Source organism: Halichoerus grypus, chromosome 6 (genome assembly GCF_964656455.1).
Source record: "Halichoerus grypus chromosome 6, mHalGry1.hap1.1, whole genome shotgun sequence".
Taxonomy (NCBI): Eukaryota; Metazoa; Chordata; class Mammalia; order Carnivora; family Phocidae; genus Halichoerus; species Halichoerus grypus.
The window spans coordinates 4584323-4605252 of NC_135717.1; the positions used below are offsets into that span (position 1 = coordinate 4584323).

General features: G+C 51.8%; 1 protein-coding gene across 1 annotated transcript in view; it reads left to right on the forward strand.

Annotated features, from left to right (window-relative positions):
* GRID2IP (Grid2 interacting protein) overlaps positions 1 to 11277 on the forward strand; it is a 28497-nt gene extending 17220 nt beyond the window's left edge. The window contains exons 12-21 of the mRNA XM_078074306.1: positions 368 to 784; positions 1335 to 1422; positions 2231 to 2308; positions 2826 to 3022; positions 3360 to 3515; positions 3642 to 3728; positions 4618 to 4747; positions 4845 to 4963; positions 5667 to 5831; positions 6071 to 11277. Coding sequence (XP_077930432.1) covers positions 368 to 784; positions 1335 to 1422; positions 2231 to 2308; positions 2826 to 3022; positions 3360 to 3515; positions 3642 to 3728; positions 4618 to 4747; positions 4845 to 4963; positions 5667 to 5831; positions 6071 to 6142 — 1509 coding nt within the window. The 3' untranslated portion in view covers positions 6143 to 11277. The remainder of the gene's footprint in view (positions 1 to 367; positions 785 to 1334; positions 1423 to 2230; positions 2309 to 2825; positions 3023 to 3359; positions 3516 to 3641; positions 3729 to 4617; positions 4748 to 4844; positions 4964 to 5666; positions 5832 to 6070) is intronic.
* The last annotated feature ends 9653 nt before the right edge of the window (positions 11278 to 20930 follow it).

Sequence of the window (20930 nt, forward strand, 5' to 3'; positions counted from 1 at the left end):
CCAGGGGCCCAGGTGTGACATGGGGGGTCTGGAAGGGGAACAGGGCTCCTGCAAGAGGCCTGTTGCCCTTGGGATCTGCCCCAGGCTACTCCTCTCCCTGCCCCAGTCCATCCTAGAATCTGTCCCAGGCTACCCCACTCCCTGGCTGAGCTATCCCACCCTTTGACTCAGCTGTAACACCGCTCACTCAAGGCTGTCCCATATTCCTTGTCTCAGGTTACCCCATTCCTTCTCCCAGACTACTTGTCAGGCCATCCTACCCACAGCCTCAGGCTATCCCACCAGACTAGCCTGTCCTTGTCCCCAGCTAGCCCACCCCCTGCCCCAGGCTATCCCACCCTCCCTCACCTTGCTCTGCGCCTGGCAGATGAGCTTCCACGATGACCAGGGAAGCTTTGTGACCAATGAACGGAGCAGCGCTAGTGAGTGCATCAGCAGCAGTGAGGAAGGCAGCTCCCTGACCTACTCCTCCATCTCTGACCACATCCCCCCACCCCCGCTCAGCCCCCCGCCTCCACCACCTCTGCCCTTCCATGACCCCAAGCCCAGCTCCCGCACCTCTGATGGTCCCCGGGGCCCTGCTCAGGTGCTGGCCAAGCCCCTCACCCAACTCAGCCACCCAGTCCCTCCCCCGCCCCCGCCACCCCTGCCCCCACCGGTGCCCTGTGCACCCCCCATGCTGTCCCGGGGCCTGGGCCACCGCCGAAGTGAGACCAGCCACATGAGCGTCAAGCGCCTGCGATGGGAGCAGGTGGAGAACTCGGAAGGCACCATCTGGGGTCAGGTAGGTGACCGGGGGCCTGGGGGTGCCCTGTACCAGGGGAGGCTGGCCTGGGCAGCAGCACTGAAGACAAGACCCTGTCCAGTTTCTAGCCCCTGGCATTTCCCTGCTTCCATTCCCCCAGCATTGGAAGCCCAGGGCAGCTCCGGTGAACTCACCCCCTGCAAAGGACCCCTCAAGACAGGGCCAGGCCTCTCAGCCACCTCCTTAAGCCCCCTTGGTTGGCTGCAGCCCCTTTGCAGTCCCTTGATCCCCCTGCTCCAGTGCAACTTGCTGCCTCCTGCATGGAGTGTTCCAGGTGTGTGTGCCTTATTGACCTCACGAGGAGGCGGCCCACGAGGAGGCGGCTCACCGCCTCATCACTTGGATGATTTAGCTTCTCCTGCAGTCTCTTCTGGTCCTCAAGTTTCTCCCAGGGCCTGATGAGGGCTCTCCCTCGGTAGCTCCCCAGGTGGCTTAGAGGATGGGGGGTCTGGGGGGAGGATGGCAGTCCAGCTGCCAGTGTTCCTCATCCCCCTGAACCTCCCCCCCCCCCCCCCCCCGCCCATTGCAGCTCGGGGAAGATTCTGACTATGACAAGTTGAGCGACATGGTGAAATATCTCGATTTGGAGCTCCACTTTGGCACCCAGAAACCTGCTAGTGAGTGGCCTTAGGGCCCTGGGGGAACCCTCATACCAGGCCCTCTATGGAAGCCCACCTGCTGCCTTCTGTGGCATCCCAGGGCTTAGAGTCCCAGAGGTCTGCACTGACTGCCATTTACTTCCTGTGTCCCTGAGTTATTTAACCTCTCAGAGCTTCAGATTTCCCATCTGAAAGTGGAGATAATCATAGTAGCTGGTATTTATTGCATGCTCACCAAATGCCAGACACCCCCGTTTCTAAATTAATCCTGTGACAATTCTATGAGGTAGGGACTGTGATTGCCCTAACTTCCTGATGAAGAGGCACAGAGAGGCTAGATAATTTGCTCAAAGTCACACAGCCAGAATAAGGGAGGAGGCATCCATATCTAGCCAACTAGATGTCCCCTCCAATCTCTCTGTCGTCCCCGCCCTTCTCTGGGTATCTCCCTAGAGTCGTTAGGTGGGGCCAGGCTGCCAGGGATACTGTGTGTGGAAGGTGGTTGCAGGATGGAAGAGAGAGGCCTTGTCCATCCAGGAAGCATCTGCAAGGTGGAGAGGTGGTTGGTTCACCTTCCTTGGGCAGCTCAACCCCAAGGGCCCAGGGGAGAGAGGATGGGGGAGAGGCACCCACCATGCATGCTGAGTATGTTACACAGGCCGGAGAGTCCCTGAGTGGGAGACTGAGGAAGGAGGGGACTGGGGACACCTGGAGCTGATTCAGTTAAGGCCGTATCAGGGGTTGTCTGGGCTGGTAGGTGTGGCCACCCCCTCTTGGGCCCTCCCACCAGCCTAGCCTCCTCTCATTAAACCATTTTCCCTTCCAGAGCCGGTGCCTGGGCCTGAGCCCTTCAGGAAGAAAGAGGTGGTGGAGATCCTGTCTCACAAGAAGGCCTACAACACCTGTGAGGGGTTGGGGAGTCCCAGGGGTTGTGGGGGACAGGAGGCGGCCCTCTCTCTGGGCCGCAGAGCTTTGGATCCATTTGTGTGGATGACACATTAGGTCTTGGGGGCCCGACACCGGCTGGGTGAAGGCGGCTTCTCGGGTCCTAGATCCCACCCAGGTGCAGCCTCCACCCTCTCGGGCCCCGTCCCTCCTTGGCCCCGCCCCCACGTGTGAGGGGCTCCCGGGTCCTGGCCACGCCTCCAGCCATCGCTTACTCTCCCGCTCGCGGTCTCCTCCCCCGTTTCCAGCTCCACTCCCACAGGCCCCACCCGTATCTAGGTGTGTCCCTTCGAGAACAATTGCCCTCACCTTTATTCGGCCGTGGGAAGGACCCTCTCCACCTCTGGGCCGGCTCCTGCCCCGCCCAGGTTCCTTGCCCCTCCCAGGCTCCACCCAGTCGCCCCGGGGAACTTCTGGGCCCCGCCCACCGCCCGCCTGGCCCCGCCCCCGGCTCACCCTCGCGGCCCCGCCCGCAGCCATCCTGCTGGCTCACCTGAAGCTGAGCCCCGCGGAGCTGCGGCAGGTGCTCATGAGCATGGAGCCCCGGCGCCTGGAGCCCGCGCACCTGGCGCAGCTGCTGCTCTTCGCGCCCGACGCCGACGAGGAGCAGCGCTACCAGGCTTTCCGCGAGGCGCCCGGCCGCCTCAGCGAGCCGGACCAGTTCGTCCTGCAGGTGCTGCGGCCGTGACGGCCGCCGGGGGTCAGGGGGTGCTGCCCAGCGGCCTCGGCCGCCTCCGTCAGGGCTCTCGTTGTGACCGGGGCTTCGTGGGTCCCGCTCCCCTACCGCCACTGCGTCGCGCCTCTGAGTCCCAGTGTTACACCTTTAACGGCCAGTTCCCACCTGGGGCCCAAGGTAGAGGGGATTGAGCTTATTTTTTGTGCTTACGTTGGGGTTGTGCTTATTTTTCTTGAGGGAATGTCCGGCAGCCAGCTGAGCCCCACCCCAGGCTGCGGTGGGTCGGTGGGTCCCCTGGTGGGGCGGGTGAATCCTGGCCTTGCCTTGGTGACAGATGCTATCGGTTCCCGAATACAAAACCCGCTTGCGCAGCCTCCACTTCCAAGCCACCCTACAAGAGAAAACAGAGGAGATCCGGGGCAGCCTAGAGTGCTTGCGCCAGGCATCCCTTGAGCTCAAGAACAGCCGGAAGCTCGCCAAGATCCTGGAGGTCAGGGTGCACCCCCTCTCTGGTCACCCCCCCCCCGGGGCTTCCAGTCTGGAGACCCATCCTGAGAGTGGTTCCAGGGGGTGGGGCGAGGACCTGGGCAGGAACGGTCCATCTTCCTTTCCACAGTTTGTGTTGGCCATGGGCAACTATCTCAACGATGGACAGCCCAAAACCAACAAGACCACAGGCTTCAAGATCAACTTCCTGACAGAGGTGAGGGGACCAGTTGGCAGTAATTGATGAGCTTGCTCTACCGTCAAGGCTGGGAAGGCCAGGCCCAACCCAAGTTGTGGCAGAGGAGAGGAGAGAATATCAGGACCACGGAGGGCCCCTCCCCCAGGAGGAAAAGCTGGCTGCCCGAAGGCCAGGATGTAACTGCTGTAAAGGTTGGGGTGGGGGCTTTTCCAAGCCGAACCTCAGGATCTGGAAAAAGGGAATGTGGGGGGGCCAGGGAGAGAAGACTCCAGGAAGAAGGAGGGAATCCCACCCAGTAGGTTCTGTGCCCTTAATACCACCACCACTGCCAAGCTGTCCTACCCCCAAAAAAATCTAGGATCTGAAAAAGGACAGCGCGAATATCCAGCCTTCCCGCTCTTTCTGGGACCTTTCCCCAGGGTACCTTTCGTTGTTTTAAAAAGAGAGGAAGAAAAATTCCATTTGTAGATATGAATGTTTTAGGATGTCTGAGGCACAGATGGGTCACAGATGGTTCCCGAAAACCACAAGAGCGAAGATATGTGAGTGGTGCTCCCCCAGAGGTCAGAAAATCTTGGACTATATCTGCCGACAAGGGCATGCTCCCAAGGACAGGACACCTGGTGACCTCCTCTAGCTGGTGGCTATGGGCTGGTTCCTGGGTGGGAGCAGGGGGCGGTGTCTCAAAGATCTGGGCCAGGGAACCTCCGAACGCCTTGGGGAGGCCTTTGGGCATCCCAGCAGAGCTTCACAGTGAGGAATACTAGCAACTTTGGAGTTGGTGAGTGTCAAGGGCCAGGAATTGCTGCCACAGTCCAGGAGAAGTGGGGCCAAGAGTACCCAGACCCATGTGATCAGGAATCTGATGGGGTCCTTGAGGAGCATGTATGTTGGGCATCACTTGCAGCTCAACTCCACCAAGACTGTGGATGGGAAGTCCACATTCCTGCACATCCTTGCCAAATCGCTGAGCCAGCACTTTCCAGAACTCCTGGGCTTTGCTCAGGACCTGCCCACTGTGCCCCTGGCTGCCAAAGGTAGGCTGAGTGGATGGGCAGTGGGCGTGGAAGCAGAGGCGTTGCTGTCCTGGGCTGGGAGGTCAGTGCTCATGCGGCTCTGTTCCCTTCCCTACAGTGAACCAACGGGCCCTGACCAGTGACCTGGCTGACCTCCATGGCACCATCAGTGAGATACAGGCTGCCTGCGAGAGTATGTCCCCCTCCAGTGAGGACAAGTTTGCCGTGGTCATGACGGTATCCAGTGAGCAGCCTGTCCGAGCACCAGGGTGGACCCTGGGGTAGCCAAGTAGAACTAGCTGTCACTCCAGCGGCCACCGCAGACCCCGTGTCCCGGCAGAGATTCTGGGCAGAGGCTGCTGTGGGTGGGTCCGGGGGTCCCGGCAGAGGGTCCATCCTGGTGATTTAGAAGCCAAGCACTTACACCAAGTCTGTGTAACTGAAGAGGAGCTTTTTTGACTGTCCAAAAGCCGCTGCCTTGCCCCATCTGTCCTCGTGGGCAGGAGAGCCCAGGTTTAGGTCACAAGATAAAGGGAGTGACCTGCCAGGCCTTGGCCAGCCAAAGGCAGTCAGGAGAGGGGCACGTTGCCACTGGGCACAGTTAGGGACGAAGGCTACAGGGAAAAAAAAAAAAGGGAGAGATCAAAGCCAAGAGAGTGCCAGGGGGCCACTGTAAGTGGGTGTTGGAGGAGGGGGTCATGGCATCTGAGAAGAGCCCAGGGTGGGGAGAGGGCTGCCCTACAGAGAAGGCAAGTGGACGGCCTTGGGGCTGCGCTGGATGCGGCAGGCTCCGGGAGAACTGAGAGGGCAGTGTGCCAAGGCACTGGAGCCCCTGGACACAGCCCAGTTCCCGGCTGAGCACGGGGCACAGGGCAGGCGGGAGCCGGGCAGCTAGGGAACCCGAGGGCACCTGGCGGTTTCCTTAACGGAGGCCGATCAGTCCTTCCTAGAGACGGCCCAGCCGGTGCTGCGGGCCCTGGACGGGCTGCAGCGCGAGGCCATGGAGGAGCTGGGCAGGGCGCTGGCCTTTTTCGGCGAGGACTCCAAAGCCACCACCTCCGAGGCCTTCTTTGGCATCTTCGCAGAGTTCATGAGCAAGTTCGAGGTGAGCCATGATGGAAGGCGTAAGGGGTCTCTTAGAAGTCCCTCCAGATGTCAAATGCGGGGGCTTCCATGAAGCCCAGATCGGGAAACGGGCTCCAGCAAGTGTGATGTGACCCCCACGGGGCCAACAGGTCTCTTCCCTGGCTCTCTGGGGAGTGGGGGGAGGAGATGAGGCAGGGCAGGGATCAGGGGCTCCTGGGACCACTGACCAGCCCCTCCCATGTGCCCCTTCCTCCCCAGCGAGCACTCAGTGACCTGGAGGCTGGGGATGGCCCACGCAGCTCAGGGATGGTTTCACCCCTGGCCTGGTGACCTGCGGAGCCCGTCCTGCCTGAGGCCCGTCCCAGTGGCCTGGAGCAGCCCAGAGCGGCCTGGGTGTGGGAGATGGGGCCCGGCCTCCCCGTGTCTCCAGCTACCTCAGCCATCAGGCTCTGGGCACCGGGAAAGTGCAGGGTCCGCCGGGTTCCCCTCTGTGGGCCTTGGCCCTGGCTCTGGCACCCACCGGGGGCATGGGGCAGAGAGAGGCGCCAACTCCCCGGGGAGTGTGAACCTTGGCTGCCCACCGGCGTGCTCCCACTGGGAGGCCTGGCTTTGCCCCGCCTCACTCTGGGCCTTGGAGCCAGTGCTGGCTGTGCACACCCTCCGGACCCTGGTCTGGTCCCAGGGAGGGGTGGCGGGGCTGCGACCCGCCAGGGGACTGTGGGACGGCCCCCGCCCTGGGGCAGCGTCTGCTGTCTGCCCCACTGAGCTTGGCCAGAGCCCGCTCTGCCCCAAGCAAGGACATCCGAATCTCCTTTTGGAGCCTGCTTCCAGTGGGCTGGAGGGACACCCTTGCAGAACATGTACTCTGGAGCCTAGAGAAGGTGACAGACGCCCTGGAACATGCCATGCCAGTGGGCACAATAGGCCTTGAGGTCTCCCACCCAGCCCCGGCCTCCTGGGGCTGCTTGGAAGAAAGCGGGAGAAAGGACAGCCCCAGGTGCAGGGACCTGGGGGCCTGTGCACCTAGCCTGGGTCTTGGAAGCTGGAAGAAACTGCAGTTGGCTGCAGCCCAGAAGCAGGGCCGGCAGGACAGGTGCCGGGCAGGGATACAGGGGAGGACTGGATTGGGAAGACACGCTATGTCAGACTGGAGAATTGAGGGTTTTTATCCAGCAGACAAATTTAAGTCCAGTTTGGGGAGCCTGAGAATGGGATGGCGTGGGCAAGGTAGGGGCAGAGAGAACGGGAAGATGTTCAGGTGCTGGGTGAGTAGGACTTGGGCGCTGGTTGCCTGGCTGGGTCGTGGTGATGTTCCCTGGAATGGGTCACATGAGCAGAGCAGGTGTTGGACTGGATGACACAGTGGGACATGGCTGGGATCCCAGAGGCTGTTTCACACGTGTATCTGGAGGCCCTGGTGAGGTCAGGGGGTAAAGGAGACAGGGAGCAGGGGTGCTGTGGGCGGGGAGGATGGGTTAATTTCCTCCATCCTTCCCATGCTCTCTTTGGCAGTTTCAGGCATCAGGTAGATTCCTGTTGCCTCTTTCCTTAACTTTCTTCCAGAGAAGTCTGAAACGGGCTTAAAACTTGTCTCTTGGATTCTTTTTCTCTCCCTACGTTCAAATGTCTAATGCTGCTCTTGGACAGTATTTGGGACCCGTTCAGTTCTTTTTTCAGTCTCCCACAGACTGCTCTTTGAGACCATGTATGTTCTTTCCTTGTGAGTGGGGAACTCACAGCCACCCTGTAAACCTGGGGCGCCGGGGAGGGGGCTTAGTGGGTGAAATGTCTGACTCTTGATTTCAGCTCAGGTCATGATCTCAGGGCCTTGAGATCGAATCCCATGTCAGGCTCCATGCTGGGTGTGGAGCCTGCTTAAGATTCTCTCTCTCCCTCTCCCTCCATCCCTCCCCACCCTCGCTAGGCAGCTTTACTAGTCATGCAGGTCTCTCTCCCACGTGTGGGGCCTTGGCTGGGACAGCTGGGATGACTTCATGTGGCCTCTCATCCCCAGCCAAATAGCCAGGATGGTTCCCATGGTGGAGGCAGGGGTCCAATAGAACCAAAGTCACAGAAAACTCCTTGAGGTCTAAGGTCAGACCTCAGACCTGGCACACCACCATTCCACCACAGTCTCCTGTCAAGTGACAAGGCCAGCCCAGATTCTAGGGGAGGGCTAATAGGCTCCACTCTTGATGAAAGATGATGCCAAGTCACATGGCAGGGGGTGTGGATTCAGGAGAATCGGGGCCATTTTCGCATCTGTCTACCACCTGCCTGCTTGGCCAGACATCCCAGTACAGATCCCAGCCTCTAAATCCTCAGTGGTCTCGGTCCTGCCAGCTCAGCTCTGGTTAGCCATCTCACGATTCCTCCTGGTGGCATGCTTCTCCCTCCCTCTTACCTAGTCACCCATTACCTGTCTCCTGACTCTACTCCATCCAGTGGACAGCAACGCTCTGCACCTGCCTGATTAGTCTCCCTTCTGCTGGGGAAAGCACCCTGGTTTTCATTTGGGAAATTATCCCTCCCCCACTCACAGGCCCTGAGCAGTGCTGATGGGACAAGGATGGTCTCGTGACTCTGGCTGGGTGGCTCAGAGTCCAGTTAAGACTCAAGTTAGCACTGTTTGGAAAGGGAGGCTCCCTCTCTTCTGGATAAATCGTTGGATGGATAGAGGGTAGAACCCTGGATGGGGCCGCGAGGACCACTATGTGGAGGACACTTGCCTGGGTATAAAGCCAATACAGGGAAGAAGAGGAGAGAAGACCACTCCATACATCTCTCTGTCCCTGAGTCCAACCATGCCTGAAGCAGACTTCCGGACTTGTCAGTCTCTGAGCCAATACATTTCGCCTCCATTTGTAAACTTTTAAAATTTATTTTAGTTTTTTGGGTTAGGCTGGTTTGAATGGGTTTCTGTCACTTGCAACACTAAGAGGGTTGGCTAAGAACACCCACAGATGGTTATGGATGTTCACTCTTTTCACATCCTCAATGAGCGCTCTTCATAATTGCATTGGCCAATACTTTTTGACTGCCTACTATGTGCCAGGCATCATACCGAGTACAAACACCTTGTGGGTCAGCCTCTCTGAGTTTGGTTTTCTAGGGTCCTACATCATGGTGATTCTATACCCGGGTCGGACAAAGCCCTCTATGTGAGCCCGTATGTGCGCCATGTCCCCCCAGCAACTCCTCACCAAGTGACAAGCTGTGAATGCAAACATTTATGCCCCAGGCATCATTTACTTATTTCTCAATAATACTACCCAAATAACATAGCCTAATTACATGCCGCCTTTCCTCATCACACATGTTTACTAAGTAGTGTGCCCAACATTCTACATATTTCGGCTCATTTCACGTTCACAGTAACCCTCTGAGATGGGTTTTTGTCCTCTCATTTTTACAAATAAAAAGTGAAACTCAGGAAGGTTTGTGACTTTCTGCATCAAAAACTCAGCCCTACATGAAAGCCCATCCTCTGTGTGGAAATGTCTTCTTTGTGTTGCTCAACACAATTTTACAAATATATATATATTTGTAATCTCGACCTGCTATCTCCCTGACAGGAAGCCACGGGGCATGCTTGTTGTTCTTATCTTAACTGACCTTTATTGAAGCAACACCGGGCACTGTTTGCCCTCCCTTGGCAAATTCTCACACACCCAGGCTCGGGCTACCAGGTGTCGAGGTGCACCAACAACCCTGTCATCAGCTTGATTTCCCACTGGCCCGGCTGCTTCTAGCCTTTGCACACAGCGAGCGCTCAATCATTGCCCATTAAATCAAACCACAATCACATCCAGATTGGGATCACACAGGGCTCCCAAACTGCTCAGGAAAATGACCACCTTCCTCCTGTAAGATGGTTTGGCTGCATGTATCTGAAGCTCTAAGACAAGGGTTGCAAAGGAAAAGTCCACAGAGGCCGAGCAAACAAGGCAAACACAAGAAGTGGGCAGGTGCAAGAAAGCGACACAAGACCAGGGACGGAGGGTAGTTGACATGGAGGGACAGGAGAGAGCATGGGGGCGCCGGGGAGCAAATGCCTGTCTGCAGGGGGAACCAGCCCGTGGACTTCCTTGTGGGGAGGCACACTGTGTGATGCCGGATCTTCAGGCTTTCTCAAAGGAAGCTAGAAATCCAGATTTTTTTATTTACAATGTCCTGGTGAAATGTGGGCAGCCAGTGTAAAACTGTAAGGAAGAGTATCAGTTATGAGCCAAAGAAAACATGTGAGCCAGATAGAGCCCAGCTGTGAGTGCGCAACCCCTGAAATAGAGCATCCGCGCCAGCTGGCACATTCACACTGCCCTGGGGTACAGTGGGGGTACCCCATAACAAAGGACTTGATTCGTTTTTCAGTTTTAACAAGGGAACTGTGTTTGAGGCTAGTTGGCAGTTCCAGTTTCTGGATGAAAAGATGCTGATTACCTTGTTTTGAAGATGCCCTTTGTTTGAGGAAATTCACCCGGTGGGTCCTTCATTCACAGGAAGGCGAGACCCGCACAGTGTTCTGGGGGGGAAACCCGTGAGCTACCACGAAACCAAATGCTGGTTCCACAGACCAAGATGTCAAGGATCTGTTTAGTTGTGCAAATTAGCTACCTCTTTACCTTGACAGTGTCTTTAAAGGAAAGGGAAAGTGTTTTCTCTAAAGAGAGTTTGACTGGATTCTTAAAGTCACCAGCATTGAATAAACACAGTGATTGTGTGTTCTTAGACAAGGTAGGGACAGTGTGGGGGTTTCCACAGAAGGAAATGGATGCCTGGCTTGTTGTGCATCCATGGGCAGGAAGGACTGTAGGATGCAGAAGGGGAGAGCCCACTGGGGTGGAGCTGGGGACCCCCCAGTAGCAAGAGGTGAGTTGGGTCCTGCCTCATGAGAGCTACAGGGACAGAAGCCCTGCCTCCCCCACTGGGTGCTGGGTGGACACCCCGGAGGCGGGCCTTAGTTGCATTGGCAGAACTTAAATGTGTTAGGAGGGAATTGGTTCAGGGATACAAACGGTGGGCAGAAATGGCGGAACCGGGCCAAGGTTCAGGCAGCCACCACAACATGTGGCACATGGCCCCATCCCTAAAGAATCCCCCAGAAGCTCTTTGAGGAGGGAGAACCCAAGGGAAAGATCAGAGCTCCCACCAGCTCGAGCCAGAGCAATCTTAGAAGCATTGTGCTTTGAGCAGTTAAAAACCCCCATGGCGTCATCGCATCCCCCAGTCTGGTGAAATGGGTGGTGATATCCGTCTTAGGAAATTCACCGCACAGAAACAGTCAGGAATGCAAATAGACATCGAGGCACCCAGTTGTCCGTTTGTATGTGGAGTTGATCTGAAGCAACAAGGATGTCCAAAAACAAAGGATTTGTGAAAGTATACATAACAGTCATATGTTGGAATGGAACATAGCAATTAAAATGTGGAAGAGGTGTTAAGTCATGGGAGAATGCTTATGATATAATAAGTGAAAAAGAAAAATACAAAATTGGATGTAACAAGACGACCTTGGCTGAAATGAGTTTTTTGAAGCCAGGATAAGGGGAGGAGGAGAAGGAGCTGAGCTGGCCGGGGTAACCCGTTTGGTCTGGCTTGTCCATGTCCGCTGCACAGCCACTCAGAACTGAGTACTCTGGACACTGGGGGGGTGCCCTAATGCTAACTTCCATGTGATCGCCTTTCTGGGATATGGGTTTTCTTCTGATGGAAATATAAATTGTACCATCAGTCATCCTCGAAAAGGTGAATCTCGGGGCCTGAAATGAATCAGAGCAAGCTTTAGACTGGGCTGAAGATGACCATTCTTTCTGGCTTGACTTCTGAGGCCAGAAGATGCCTGGAATGTTTTTACAGGAGCCAGAGAGCCTGCCCTTGACCCATGGAGTGTGGTGGGCGGCTCTCTTGGTTGTCTGTGCAGACCCCACCCAATGCCCCTCCTCCCAATAAACCCAATGGGCCCTTGGCAGCCATTTCCCACAGTATGTCTTTGCCCACTTGGCCAGTGTGTCGGACTTTGAGTGGACTCCTGGCCTAAGCTGAGCCATTCAGAACCCGTCCCAAGAAGATCTGAAATAAATATCTAGAGATTTCAGGCTCATTACAGCTGCTCTCTGGAACAGAAGAGATGTAAACTTGCCAGCATGGGCTAGAGGAGCATAGACCAGTCTGCAGAAAAAGAAGAGCAAGGTGCATGCACTCAATCTGTTTTGCCATTTTTAAGTGTTCTTGGCCATTTCATCTAATCCATGAGAAATTATCCTCAGATTGTCAAGGGTTTTTAAGCAATCATTAATTTATTTTTAAAAAGATTTCATTTATTTATTTGAGAGAGAGAGAGAGAGAGCATGAGCCAGGGGAGGGCAGAGAAGCAGACTCCCCACTGAGCAGGGAGCCCGACACGGCACTCGATCCCAAGACTCCAGGATCATGACCCGAGCTGAAGGCAGACGCTTAACTGACTGAGCCACCCAGGTGCCCAGCAATCATTAATTTAATCCTCACTGGAGAAGGAATCTGCAGAAAGTTCTTGTCTCCAAATAATTTCATATTATTCAAAAGTATACATATGCGTGTGTACGTGCGTTGAGGCACATGTGTATATATATGTGTATACACACATAGAAAATAATTCATCATTCTTCTGAAGACATCATGGACTCAGATACATAATATGCAGAAATAAATCTCAGGCATAACCTCATTCACATTCAGAGATTTGCATTTTCACAGCAAACTTGCACGCAAAAAGAGAAATGAGAAGAGATAATGAAGTACAATTTTATATCATTACATTATGTAGCAAACTGAAATGTGTGCACAAGGTTTTGATGATGCTTACTTAAGGCTGAAACTATCTCATAAGCTCTACAGAAGAGTCAAAAGAAATTATAAATCTCTTAGGTGTTATTGTCAGTATGAGCCGAAGTGCTATAATTTTTTACCAAAAAAAAAAGTTCACAAAGCTGACTCTATACAAAAAAAGGCACACACGCTATATCCCAAATGGAAGGAGAGATGAACAGAGGACGGCTTTTTCAAAGTATTTGGATACTTTCAGTGCTTAACTTTGTATTGCCCTGACAGGAGGCTGTTTTATCTGTCTGTGGCTAGAAATGAAAAGTGGTTGTGTGCTTGCTCTGAATCTTTTTCACTTACAAAAAACAAAAACAAAAACAGAAAACAAAAACAAAAACAAACAAACCAAAAAGGAATAGGTGATAGGACCCCAGGCCCATTGCTGAAATATACAGGTGTATGCAGTATGTAAATATTTACACAATTGGCAACATTGTACTATACAAATCAATTTGTTTTGCAACGTTTTCCAATGAGTGAGCCAAATCAGAAGCAACCAGGATGTCCAAAAATAGGGGATCAGTGAAAAAATTATGCTTGCCAATGAGTGACCCAAAATATTAAGACCTGTCTTGGATTTTTACTTACCAGTTGGTAGAAGTACTTGAAATACATAATACTTACAGAAAACACACTACTTAGTTACCAAAAATGATCTAAACTTCCCAGAAATAAATGAGAATATTTGTACCTGCATCAATGAGAGCCATTTCTCACGTGCTCGAGAAAGTCACCCCAAAACCTTGGTTAACCTTTCTTTATTCTAAGTACTGACTGATATCTCTGAAAGAGGCTGTGTAAATGGACACCAATTAATACAATGCTGATTTGGGAGATTAACTGCTGAGTCACAAGGGATCACTGGTATAGGAGATATTTTTAATTTTGTCAGTTTTTTTCTCAGGCGTGGTGGAAAACTCCATCCTGGGAAATAATCAGGCCCATTGATTGTCTCCTGGATAGAGCTTCTGTCCTAATGCAGGGCTGGCTGCTGAGCTCTTGTCTTATTCTGGGTCTCCCAGTTTCCACCACTGAAGAATTCTTATCTTCACATTCTTCTCAATTGTTATCCCTTCTTCCTTCTTGGGATCACTTTCACTCTTCTCAAGTACATGTCTTACTGTAGAACTTTAAAAAAATTTTTTTAAATTTATTAATTTAAGTAATCTCCACATCCAATGTGGGGCTCGAGATCAAGGGTCGCATGGCCTTCCAACTGATCCAGCCGGGCGCCCGTACTTAGAACTTTTTGTAGTGAGAGCCTGTTGATAGTAAATTCTTTGTTTTTTGTATCTAAAAATGTCTTTTTGAAAAATATTTATTCATTTGAGAGAGAAAGAAAGAGCATGAGTGGGAGAAGGGGCAGAGGGAGAAAATCTCAAGCAGAACCCCCATCCAGCATGGAGCCCAACTAGGGGCTCAATCCTGTGACCCATGAGATCATGACCTGAGCCCAAATCAAGTGGGCTGCTCAACTGACTGTGCCACCCAGGTCCCCCTGAAAATGTCTTTTTATCACCCATATTCTTGAAAGATGGCTTTAGGGGCGCCTGGTTGGCTCAGTCGGTTAAGCGTCTGCCTTCGGCTCAGGTCATGATCCTGGGGTCCTAGGATCAAGTCCCGTGTTGGGCTCCTTGCTCAGCGGGGAGTCTGCTTCTCCTCCCTCTGCCTGCCACTCACCCTGCTTGTGCTCTCTTGCACTCTCTCTCTCAAATAAATAAATAAAGTCTTAAAAAAAAAAAAAAGATGGTTTTCGTGGGTACATGGTTCTGGGCTGACAGTTACATTTTCTCATCAGTTTGAAGATACCATTCTACCGCTTGCTGACTTCCATTATTGGTCTTGAGAAGTTAGCTGTCAGTCTAATGATGATTTTATTGTAAAAAGCAGGTGTATTCATTTCCCAGAGCTGCTGTAAACAAATTAACACAAACTGGGTGATTTAAAATAACAGAAACGTGTTCTCTCACAGTTTGGAAGACCAGAAGTCTAAAATCAAGGTGTTGGCAGGGTCAGTCCCTTTTGGAAGCTCTGAGGAAGAATCTGTTTCATGTGTCTCTCCCACCTTCTGGTGGTTATCATCACTCCTTGGCGCCCATTGGTTTATAGACTCACCACTCCATCCTCCACCATCATATAGTGTTTTCCATGTGTGTCTCTGTCTTCAGATGGTGCTGTGTGTGTGTGTGTGTGTGTGTGTATCTGCATCTCTGTTTTCTCTTATAAGGACAACAGTCATTGGATTAGGACCCATCCTAATCCCATATGATCTCATCTTAACTAATTACATTTGCAAAGATCCTATTTCCAAATAAGATCACATTCTCAGTTTCCAGGTGGATATGAATTTGTGAGGGATGAGGGAACACTATTTGACCTAGCACAGTGGGTTCTATGTATTTTCTCTGTGGTTACTTTCAAAATTTTCCCTTCCTCTTGACATTCTTCTGTCTAGAAGAGATTTTCTCTTCTTTTTTTAAAGATTTTTTATTTATTTGACAGAGAGAGAAAAAGAACACAAGCAGGGGGAGCAGAGGGAGAGGGAGAAGCAGACTCCCCAGTGAGCAGGGAGCCCAATGTGGGGCTCTGGGATCATGAACTGAGCCGAAGGCAGACGCTTAACCAACTGAGCCACCAGACTCCCCAGTAATGAAAAAAATTTTTAAGACTTTATTTATTTGCCAGAGAGAGAGAGAGAGAGAGAGAGCACAAGCAGGGGGAGTGGCAGGCAGAAGGAGAAGCAGGGTCTCTGCTGAGCAAGGAGCCCGATGTGGGACTTGATCCTGGGACCCCAGGATCATGACCTGAGCCGAAGGTGGATGCTTAATGGACTGAGCCACCCAGGCACCCCGAGATTTTCTTTCCTTTATCTCACTTGGGATTCACTGGTATTCCTGAATCCAAGAATTCAGATATTTCATCTGTTTTGGGAAGTTCTCAGTAATTATCTTTCTGAATATTGCTTCTCTCTCATTCTTTCCATTTTTTCTTCCTTCTGAAATGCCAATCAGACATTTTGTTTCTTACTCTATTTGCTGTCTCTTTCATAAAATTTTCCATCTATTTGTCCCATAAATTCTGTTTAATTTCTTCATATCTAACTTCTAGTTCATTAATTCTCTCTTTAGCTGTGTTTAATCTGTTTTATTCACCTACTGAATTTCTAATATCAATTATTATCGTTTTTATTTATAAAAGTTCTATTCGGGGGGTGCCAGGTTGGCTCAGTCCGTAGAGCATGTGACTCTTGATCTTGGGGTTGTGAGTTCAAGTCCCACATTGTGTGTAGATGGCTTAAAAATAAAATGTTTTTTTTTTTAAAGTTCTATTTGGTTCTTTTTCAACTATGCCAGATCATTTTTTATAGTCTCTTGGTTCCCATTCATATTTTTTTTTCCTTTTATCTACATAAACATGTTAAACACATTTAATTTTTTATTATGTGTCTGCTAATTCTAATACCTAAAGTTTCTGCAAGTCCGATATTGCAGGGTCTCATTTCTGCTGTTTCTATCTCACAGTGGCTTTCTTCTTGTGTGTGGTTTTTTGCTTTTTGTTTGTTTTTGCAATATTGTATTGAGAACTCTTATTCTTGGAAACTTGCCTGTGGTAATTCTTTAAAGTCTGGACTTAAAGTGCATTTCTGGGGTGCCTGGGTGGCTCAGTCAGTTAAGCGCCTGCCTTCAGCTCAGGTCGTGATCCTGGGGTGCTGGAATCCAGCCCCGTGTTGGGCTCCCTGCTCAGCGAGGAATCTGCTTCTTCCTCTGCCCCTCCTCCAGCTCATACTCTCTCTCTCGCTACCTCTCTCAGATAAATAAAATCTTTAAAAAAATAAAGTGCATTTCTCTTGGTGGTTTTGTTTTGTTTTGTTTTGTTTTGCCACACAGGTACTATGAATTTCAGCCTCAAACTCATAGGTGGGTAGGGTTGTGTTAAGAATTTTCAAGGGAGGGGTGCCTGGGTGGCTCAGTTGTTAAGCATCTGCCTTCGGCTCAGGTCATGATCTCAGGGTCCTGGGATCAAGCCTACATGGGACTCTGAGCTCAGTGGGGAGTCTGCTTTCAGGATTCTCCCTCTCCCTCTCCCTCTGCCCCTACTCCCCCCCTCAAATAAATAAATAAATCTTTAAAAAAAAATTCTCAGGGAGACTTTTTTATTTTTGCTCCCTTCACCCAGACCCAAGGCTAAATAAAAGAAGCCCTTCACCCTCTTTGATTTCCACTCTGATGTAAATACTGAGCGTCCCACCTCTTGAGGGCCCAACTTTATATGCAGGTCTCCAACCCTGACCCTCTGCCATATTGTACAGGCTTTTTCTCCTGTGTCCTTCTGAGCCCAGAACCATCAACACAAGCCTCCAGGGCTGATTCTAGATCCAGGCCTTCTTTTCTTCTCTGGATTCTTGCTCTTTTGTCATTCTGGCTTTTGACAATATTTTACCTTTCTTCCAGCTCAGCCATGCTGTGTAGGTCTCTCCCCATATCCTGGCCTCCCCAGCAGGTAGCTGGAGCAGCCCAGGGTTCCCAAAAACACATTTCCCAAGAGACAGGACGGGGAAACTGCCAGTCCCCTTGAAGGCCAGGCCCCGAGTCAGAACAGCATCCCTTCTGTTTCATTGTATGGGTTAATGTGAGTCACAGGCGCATCCCAGAACCAGGCAGAAGAGACCTCACAAGCACACGCCTACCAGGTGGTGTGGTTATTGAGGGTTACCACACATGGTCACGCTCCCCCGTATCTTGCCAGTGCTGAGGCTCTGCCCAGCCCTGGACTCCATCTGCTGAAATCCCTCTGCCACACCTGCCAGTTGGTCTGCCTTCCCTCCCACCTGGGAGCTGGGGGATGGGGGACAGAGCCTGCAGAGGCCTCCAGCCACATCCCCCAGACTTATAACCACTCGGCATTCTTTGTGAGGGAGAAAGGTGAATAACTCACCTTGCCACCCCCCGCCCCAGGTTTTATTACATCAAAGAGCCACAAAGCAAGAATGGCTAGTACCCCAATTACAGACTCCAGTGGTAGAGCTGTCCCAGGCCTTCCACCTAGATCTTCCTGCTAGGATAACTAGAGGCAGGCTATTCTAGTAGCAGCCTCTTCTTCCTCGTTCCTCTCCTACAGGGAGCCCCCTCAGGGGCTCACAGGATTCTCTGGAGCTGGGCTCCCATTGCTTCCCCCCAGTCTTCCCAAACAAGTCCATATTTGTAGAACACCCAATTCAGGACATGGTTTAGATTCCCCCCAACCCCACCCCACAGTCGGCAAGACTCTGTAACTCCGGCCCTTCCCTGGGAATTGGGGTGTTGTCATGCAGGGACCCCCACCCGACACTGCATCTTCTCTGAGCTTTTGCCGTGGAGCAGACAAGGTCTCCATTAACTACTATTATCTCTAAGTTGTGGACTTACAGGTGTGGACTTACAGGGAGGGTGTGTCAGTGCAAGAGAATACACTGGTGGGTACAATGTCAGGTGGACTTCGTGGAGAAAATAGTAGGCACAAGGAGGATGATGGGATTGCAAGCCACTGCTACTCAACATCTACAGAAAGACAATGAAGAGGTGAGAACAAGTTTAACAGTCCCTTGAAAGGCAGGCTAGAACGCCGGATACAATGGCTGTGTGCAGGGAAGCCCCCCAGCCCCTGCAGTGGGAGGAGGGGGAGTCAGGGCTCAAGCCCAAACCATCATAGACCAGGGGCTGAACTTGAAAGGCACTTAGTGAACTTGCCCAACCGAGACGAGTCTGTTATGTCAAGGGTAGGGCCTTGCTTGAAAAAACCTGGAATCCAGACACATAGATTGGAGGTATTTGGGTGGAGGCCTCAACCATTTCTAGCTCCCAGGGCTACCCTGATATTTCGGAGCCTGGGGCCATGCCGCACTCCCCACCCTCCCCCGAGAGCTAGCACTCCCTGGAGCTGGAGAGGCCACGTAAGGGCCTCTCCACCTTTTCACCTGTTACTTTTACCTTTTTCGATTTTCAAATTTCCAATAATGAGCATGCATTCCTTTCTGTTATAGAAGGGGTATAATAAAAGCTTAAGTTCCATGGAACAGTGGTGTTCAGAAAGAATTAATGATGAGAAAGAATGATTATACTGTTTTAAACTATTACAAACAAGATGCAATTTTACATTATATATGTGGCATATATATTAAAAAAAAAAAATAACAGGACAAATTGTCCCCTGGCGTCTGTTTACCATGGAATGAGTGAAGCTGAAGCTCTGGGGCCCTCACTTACCCAGGCTGCTACCAAGACGCTGGCAGGGGTGCTTCTAACACTGAATTCACGGGGTCATATGCTTTTGCAAATTTTGCAGAAGTGAAATATTTGAACTTGCTGTCTCTACTCTACCTCTCTTTCCCTCACATTCTAAGCGTTCCTGGCGGCACCACGGGCACTTTGGGGTCTGGCTAAGGGGACGCTGCATTGCGTATATGTTTGCTTGAAGTTCAGTGGGGCATATGTAGGGGACCCACAATCCTCTCCATGTAGTTATGTGACTGCTAGTTGTCCCCGTGGGTGAATGCTTCCAGAAACACCTGTACCAACTCCCTTGGTGTAGGGACAAGGTCATGAACCAAACATGTCAGGGCTGGTCCTGAGAGGAGCACGTATTGCCTGGTGTGGAGAGGCCCTTACGTGGCCTTCCAGCTCCAGGGAGTGCTAGCTCTCGGGGGAGGGTGGGGAGTGCGGCATGGCCCCAGGCTCCGAAATATCAGGGTAGCCCTGGGAGCTAGAAATGGTTGAGGCCTCCACCCAAATACCTCCAATCTATGTGTCTGGATTCCAGGTTTTTTCAAGCAAGGCCCTACCCTTGACATAACAGACTCGTCTCGGTTGGGCAAGTTCACTAAGTGCCTTTCAAGTTCAGCCCCTGGTCTATGATGGTTTGGGCTTGAGCCCTGACTCCCCCTCCTCCCACTGCAGGGGCTGGGGGGCTTCCCTGCACACAGCCATTGTATCCGGCGTTCTAGCCTGCCTTTCAAGGGACTGTTAAACTTGTTCTCACCTCTTCATTGTCTTTCTGTAGATGTTGAGTAGCAGTGGCTTGCAATCCCATCATCCTCCTTGTGCCTACTATTTTCTCCACGAAGTCCACCTGACATTGTACCCACCAGTGTATTCTCTTGCACTGACACACCCTCCCAGTCCACCACCAGCTAAAGCTTTCCTGATTGAATGTCTGCCTTCTGTTAGGGGCTCTCTGTGCTCCACCCGCCAATGGGGTAGCCACGGCCAGCCGGCTCCAGAGCCACATCTAATCACCCGCTTTCTTGTGACCCCTCCCTGTTCCAACTGTCACAGGATGGGTTCTCCAGAAGCAGCCACTGCCCAGACAGTTGGAGGGAACCTATACAGCGAATCTATACTTGTGGAAGGAAGAAGAAGAAGCAGGACTGGGCGTGGAGAAGGCAAATGGTTACACAGGCCCAGCAAACTTCCGGCCACCCGATGGGAGTTCTGGACTAAGTGCAGGCTGCTAGAACGTCCGAGGTGAACTGGCCAAGCCTTTACGATCACCGGAAGCAGATATGGGTTGCCCCGTGGTAGGGATGACCTTGGGTGAGGTGGCAGGCACCCTGTAGGTGAGGCCAGCCCTGAAGATGCTGACGGGTGGATCTTGACCACACTTCCTACAACTGGGCAGCAAGCCCTTTCTTGAAAGGGGATCTGGGGCACGGGGTGGGGGTGGGGGGTGTGCATCTCTGTGCGGGAGAAACAAGTTGTGAGGGTAGAGGGCCAGAAGCTAGTCTGCAAAAAAATCCTTCCAGCCAGTAAAAGTGTAAAAGGGTAAGCGGAGGAGTGAGTTCTCCACAACGCCATATCAAAAATAGAAATTCTCTCCTGCGTGAATAGGTACAGTGATCCAGCTTATACAATTATGGACACATGACTCATTTTTGTTTTTACGGAAGTCCAGGGAAATAGAATGATCACAATTCCTCTGTACCCCTGGGTGAGGCATGAGCCCTGGTGGAACTCAAACATCTTGTGTCTTTGGATGAAGTTGCATGTTTTATGCATCACTCCTGTATTGGTTATCTGTGGCTGGGTAACAAATTACCCCAAAACTTAGTATCTTAAAACAGCAAATATTCGTGATCTCAGTTTTGGAAGGCCAGAAATTTGGGATTGACTTAACTGGCTGCCTCTGGCTCAGGAAATATCATGAGGTTGGGTAAATAAAAATCTAAAAAAAAATTAAATCCCTGGTGCCAAAAGGGAAAGATCCCCCCCACACACACACACATACC